This window comes from Vespula pensylvanica, chromosome 14, assembly GCF_014466175.1.
Source record: "Vespula pensylvanica isolate Volc-1 chromosome 14, ASM1446617v1, whole genome shotgun sequence".
In the NCBI taxonomy this organism is placed as follows: domain Eukaryota; kingdom Metazoa; phylum Arthropoda; class Insecta; order Hymenoptera; family Vespidae; genus Vespula; species Vespula pensylvanica.
Genome location: NC_057698.1, coordinates 4,705,885 through 4,712,946, shown reverse-complemented (window position 1 = coordinate 4,712,946; position 7,062 = coordinate 4,705,885). Strand labels below are relative to the sequence as shown.

The window sequence follows — 7,062 nt, the reverse complement described above, 5'->3', positions numbered from 1 at the left end:
GGTACGATTTTATAGAAAAATTTGTGATTAAAACCTCACGAGAATTTAGTTATTTATTACATTCTATCCAACGTTCAGGTATCCGAAGGAGAGCTTCGAGAATTGGTGGAAAAAAATATGACGGATAGTTATCATCTCCGCGGCGGTATTAAATTTTTGGATAAAATGCCGCACACACCTTCTGGAAAAATTAGCAGGAAAGATCTTAAAGTAATGGCTAAAAATTACCAGACCAAATGATCGTTTTCCCTGAAATGTTTTTTTTTTAATAGGAGGTTAGAAATTTTCAATTTATGATAAATGGATTCTTGTAAGATATGGTAAGAGAGAATAATATGTATAGAAAATATTTATAATAATAGAGAATGTTATTATTATAATAGAGAATAATATGTATAGAAAATTTCATTATACATATCTCGATAACGGTGTTTCATCGAAGGCCAAACCTTTTAATAGTTCCCTTGTTTGTGAAGTCCGTGTGTCATAGACATAGATATAGATACTTGTTTTATAGTAAGATCAAATATGTTCTATTGTCAACCGATCACCGGACAGAGGAATTCTATTCACATAAAAGAACCATCGGAAATGGTTGTAATATGAGGAATTATGATATTCCATTTTCAAGTCTAAAGTACTTTGACTTGAATGTGTTTCATGTAGACACTGGGCATGTGTAATCTGTTCCAGATGTAATAAAGACTGTTACGTGCGTGATTTGTATTCGTAAAATCTATAAGTCATTGGTTTGATTAGACTCATATGTAAACTATATAATCATATTGACTGCATATAAACACATCGTAGTGTATTCAAATTTATGTTTAGTCTGATATTTTTTTTTGTATTTGTCTTTGTACATATTTATATTGTCTGTTTTCATAATTTACGTATTGTTTTAGAACGTATTTAATTCCATTCTCATTTTCTCAAATCTTAACTTTCGAATATTTTTAATATTTTTGCTATATTTTACGATTTTTTTAATTTTTCAGTTTGTTACTTTGGAAACATAAAAGCAAAAGATTACATAAAGACATGCGTATTCGATTGTTGTGTATCCTCGTATCGTATTACAGTTGCATATCGATGTGGATAGATAAAGGACAGATAGTATTCTCCGTATTTATAAGGATATGCGATATCCTTATAAATAATCAACGATAATAAGTAATGATGATAATATATAACAGTAAAATGATACGAGAATATGCAACAAATGGATATGCATTTAAAAACTAGTAACACATAAGTTATTACTACTATAGCGATCTACTTATACAGTAGCATTGCCTCGATAGCAATCAAATAATAGTTGAAAACAAAGTTTTGAGAAGATGTATTATGGCATCTTGGGTAGGGTCCATTTGTTAGCTCTATTTGTTGTCGGTAACCTACTCATTAGATCTTCTTCACGGTACGACCTTATTCATTAGACCGCAACACAGAACTTCCTACCAATCCATTTTTATCTCAACATTATGGATAATAAGAGAGAATATATATGAGTTTTGAAGTCTGGTTTCATGCCGTCTAAGATAGAGTCCGCTTGATGCCTTACTTGATGACGAATCCTTGAACAAACTTGGAAAGAACATACTCGTTAGTTATTCAGAGAAGCCATCTAATACAAAAATGCTAAACCATGAAAATTTGTTTGATTTAACCGATAAAAAAGATCTTTACATATTACCATCCTTTTTTTTTCAATATTACGGGACTTTATCATTTTTCGCTCGAAGCGTGTGTGATTTCATTGACAGGTATAAATAAAATATGAACTATAAGTGGACAAGCTGAGACCATTGTCCTCACCATACATTTATCGTATCAATGTATAAGCTTGTTTGGTTATACCTCTCACAGGCGTACATAACAATTGGTTTACGTGGTTAGAGTAGTTGTGTTAGTAGGGTGTGAACTTAACTTTTTAATCTTTCATATTTCTATCATTTTTGATGGTCGCAATGACCCGTGCTAGATATGACATCAGCACGTATTTGTTTTACAACAAATGCATAGAAAATAATAAATATAATTGATACATATTATACTTAGTATATAAATTTTTATAAAAAACAAGATTCCTGTCAAAAGTAATTAGTGAATTCTTATATATTATATTATTTTAATATAAATTAAAACATGAGTTTATTTCCACTATCTATGGGTGTTTCTTTTTACATGATTTTCCATGCTACTCTATATTACTTCAAATATTACTGCTACTACTATTAATAATAATAATAATAATATAATATAATATATTATAAATGTAATATAATATTATAATAATAACAATAAAAAAATGTACTTAAACATTATATAGATTTTATATTATAATAAATAAAAACAATGATGGCATGTTATTCGTTGTTAATGGTGGCTCGAAAAATTACGGGATCAATAATTTCAGGCAAAAGGTACTCATGATAAATATAAATATGTCCTTCTATTTCTTCTTATCATTGTTCTTATTACTACATTATTATATTATATATTATTATTATTATAGTAATAGTAGTTTTAATAGTAATAATGTAAAGTACATTATTCTCACAAAAATGTAAATCATAAAAAGAATAGTGCTGAAAACAAATTGCGTAGATAATATGGAAACGAACTCGTGTTTTGATATTTATAAGAATAATATATAATATATAAGTATATATTCACTAATTATTATTTTTGGAAAAATAATTGATGAATTTATATATTTTATATGCATTTGCCATTAAACAAAACTGATATTATGTCTTATCAGAACAGATCACCGTATAACTTACGTCAATCATTAGTGGAGGAAATAAATATGAGATATTATGAGAAATAAATATGAGAATAAATGAGAGATTGAATTGTAACATCTTACTAAACTGTTAAATAAGAAAAAAAAATATATTAGTTAATTATATTCATTTTTATCTATATAATAAAAAGAATCATCGAAACCATTCAGCCTTGAGAATTTACGATAACTGAATTACGAATTTAGATACTTATTAATGCGCTACACACTGCTTATAGAATTTTTATTTCTATTTAATAAAATATAAAAGGAACTACAAATTATTCCAAAATTTAACAATATTTTAGAAACTTAGATCCATTGATTGAACATATATTTATTTAATTTTGCCATAGAATTATCTGTCTAAAATTTCTGAATGATTATCATAGCTTTTTCGTGTGAATATTGTGAAACGCATTTTTTTTCATTTGGGATGATTCAGAAGATCTAAGCATCATCGATGTATTCATACAAACAAGCAGGAAATCATCTATTTCACGGAAACAAAACATATACTATTTGAGAATGCATATAAAAATCATTAGTGAGATACAAGCTTTTTTTCTTTTGCCACAGATTTTAAGAGGCGTCATTATACAAAATTTTTTCTTCGCGAAAAATGTCAGAAACAGCCTTTACACGAACAATGAAAACAAGCATAATTTTTGACCAATTTGGATGAAGATTTCATTTTAAAGACAAAGGTTCAATATAGGATCACGCTTTTTTGACTTTTTGAAAAAGCATTATATTTGTATATAAACTATTGTGCAAAAAATACCATTTTTTTTTAAATAAAGCTTTTTTAAAAATTCGAAATCAGAATCATAAATTAAAAACTTTGTTTTTGAAATGAGATTTTGTTTATCAAAATCGGTTAAGAATTACGTCTGTTCTCATCGTTGGAGTAAATCATTATAAAACTAGAAGCGACGAACAGCCAAGGGAACGTGGCTTAAATCCGGCTTATGTAAACAAGTGATCACTTATCTAGCTATTTTTAGAACACATTTTTTCAAGTAGACGTAAACATAAGAGATCAAGTGTAGTTAAAACCGGAACGTAAAAACTTGATTTACATATGTCGCCAGCGAGGAGACCCCGCTTCTTCCGTAAAAATCTAAAAGAATTAATCAAGATCTAAGAAGAGAGAGAAAATTAGAAATAATAACATTTAGTTACCAATGATGCAAATTGCTTCTTCTAAATCCTTATAGGATCTTTATAAAAACTGTTACTTCGGCAGGAGTCGAAACATTTTTTACATACATTTTTTACACAATATTATTTTAACAGTTTACGAACGTTTTTTGAACCAAAACTATATAGTAGAGAATACATATTTTATTTCGTAAGTATACAATCTTTGAGATCTCATATCTTCCTCATACTTGGTAGTGTATTACATAGACGCTTTAATCGAAAAAGAGGAATTTCACGAGAAAGTTTTTTTTTTATAAGTTCTTTCATTAAATGTTCCTAATTATTTATAAATATTATTATTTGCAGTTGTTTTATGATAATATTATAAAGATCGCATGCGGATTTCAATACATTTATCGATAATTACAAAAATAAATTATTATTCTATTGATATCTAATAATTATTAGATATAAGTATCGGTTGTTTTTTTTTTTTGAGCTTTTTGGGTACGAGGAACTTAAGAGGTTTTAAATACCGCTGGACGGATGTCAAATACTGTGAATTTGATTTAATTGGTCTAGAGGTTGCTTTGAATTCCAAAAACTGAAGCACTCGAGCAAAAAAGATCTCTTTTTGTTCGATAGCTTCGTTATATTTGAATTTATGTCAAAAAAGATCAAAGATCCATTTAAAAAAACTCAAGCGTCAGCTTCAATCCACCCCCTACTTTATGTCTAGATTCGCATGATTTCATCACTATCTATGTTAGTTACACGAGCGTTCACCAGACGTGATAGTAGATTTATAAATAAATCTTTTGATATAAATCAGCACCGTTTGAACGGGGAAATACAACGATACGGAAGTTTATCGTCATATACGAACTCATTATATTTAGATACGAAGGAGTTTTTTGAAATTTATGATCCCAGTCTCTTTTATATTTCTAGTCACTTGTAATTACTTTGCATATATTTACTGATTTTATTTTTGGACTAGCATGTACTGGAAATACTGCTACGCTATTAGGAACAAGAATAGTTGAAATACTATAACTTCTCTTTAAATTATCTTTTAAACTGTTACGCGTGTATCGTTTCATTGATTTACGTATAAGTCAAAGTGCAGAGAAAAAAAAATAATAAAGATTTTTCGCAAAAATTAATAGTCATGCAATTATCGATAATTATGCGAGTTCGATTTTGTTTTTATCGAGTTATCGAATATACTCAAAACATGTTATTATTTACTAAAAAAGTATATCTTTGTATAATGAATCGACTATATTTATTCTTTTCTTTTTAAGATAAACGAAGATCTATATTATCTTTAACGATAGTTGGATATGTCTTGAACAAATGTATTTAATACGTCCAAATTTGTCTTTATGTAATTAGTGTTAAGACTATTCAACATCCCTGCTTTTATAATACATAGATTATGCCAATAATAAGCACAGGTATAAGTATTTCCAAATATTTTTAAAGAAGTTGTATATATGTAAATCTTTTAGATACAAGTTTAGGATATGGTAAAATTTGTTATTACATCGTTAAACTTATTCCACATGTTGGCTATCGTTTAATTGAAAAATGAATTGAAATCAATCTGTTATTAAAAGAAAATAAATTTTATTTACACTACAAAATTAATTTTACCTTTTAAAAAGTTAAACAAAGTGAGCAAAAGCAGAACATACTTCGCATTTTAATTCAAATTTATAAATCAAAAGACAGGTAAAAAAGAAACAATTTCTCAAAGAAAAAAGTTCTGGAGACGATGTTGCTTAATTTTTGACATCAATTCCATCTTTTGATATTACATTGCATTATGTGAAAGAATAACAGTTTATTCATGTTTCAATTCGTTATAAAATATTTTATTTTTACCATAAATAATTATACGGCACATAATAGGGTCACGCAATAGAATGTTTTGCTTAATTATGTGACACAAATTAAATGACAATATTTCCAAAAGTTCAATTTCGGATTATTGCGAACACTCTGTGATATATTACCTTGGATTTTTAAATATTTTAGAATATACAAGATGTTTTGTTTATTTCGAAAAATTAGAATATTTCATGAGAGACTGAGCCTATCAAAAAATTATTTATATTTCTTTTTGTTCAGGTGAAATAGTGATGCAAAATTGATGAGGTCATTCATTATTGTAAAATGTAATAAATTATATTATAAATTTGTGAATTTTTAAAGAATATAATCCTGTATCATTGTATCGTTTGTTAGGATGCATATTCTAAACAAAGATCGAATTTCTTATGAAATTTAGTTTACTTAAATCGGTAATTTGAGAAGCATAAAATATTCGTCAAGATAAACGAGCATATATAATATTAATTTGCATTTTGTACATATTATTCTACATTTTTTTTAAACTTATATATGGAAAAGTACAAAAAGTACTTTACTAAGGTAAGTACAATTTTATTGTGAAATCTTTATCATCTAATTATAAAAAAATCTATAGTCGGCTGCAGAAAAAAATTGTAAAATATTTAGTGTTTTATCGGTTTTCGATCTTTTATCGCTGCAATGGTATTTTAAAGACATTTTTGCATTTTCGATCGAGCGAATCCAACAGAAAAATATTTATTTAACACACCGAATCATATAACGTCACATACACACACACACACACAAACACACACATATATATATAAATATATATGTATATAAATATATATATATATAAATATATATATATATATATTACTTCGAAAAAATAATAATACAAAAATGTATTATAAATATATTATAAATAAATTCTGATGGGTATTACATATCATTACAAACATTCATTTATTGCAATCTGAAAAATTACAAATCATCAACTAAAGAAAATATTTCAACGAAAACGATTATTTAGCCTGGTAATTTTTAGCCATTAGTTTAAGATCTTTCCTGCTAATTTTTCCGGTTGGAGTATAGGGCATTTTTTCCAAAAATTTAACACCTCCGCGGAGATGATAACTATCCACCATATTTTGTTCCACCAATTTTTGAAGCTCTCCTTCGGATACCTTAACGTTGGAAAGAATGTAATCAATAACTAAATTCTCGTGAGGTTTTAATCACAAATTTTTCTATAAAATCGTACC

At 27.1% G+C, this 7,062-nt stretch overlaps 1 protein-coding gene across 2 annotated transcripts in view; it reads left to right on the top strand.

Annotated features, from left to right (window-relative positions):
- LOC122634141 (4-coumarate--CoA ligase 1-like) overlaps window positions 1-2,168 on the top strand; it is a 5,223-nt gene extending 3,055 nt beyond the window's left edge. The window contains exon 9 of one of the 2 annotated variants that reach the window (XM_043822775.1): window positions 79-2,168. In XM_043822775.1, the coding sequence (XP_043678710.1) occupies window positions 79-240 (162 nt within the window). In that variant the 3' untranslated portion in view covers window positions 241-2,168. Of the gene's footprint in view, window positions 1-20 lie in introns of both variants that reach the window. The other variant, XM_043822776.1, reaches the window with a different exon arrangement.
- Window positions 2,169-7,062: the final 4,894 nt, after the last annotated feature.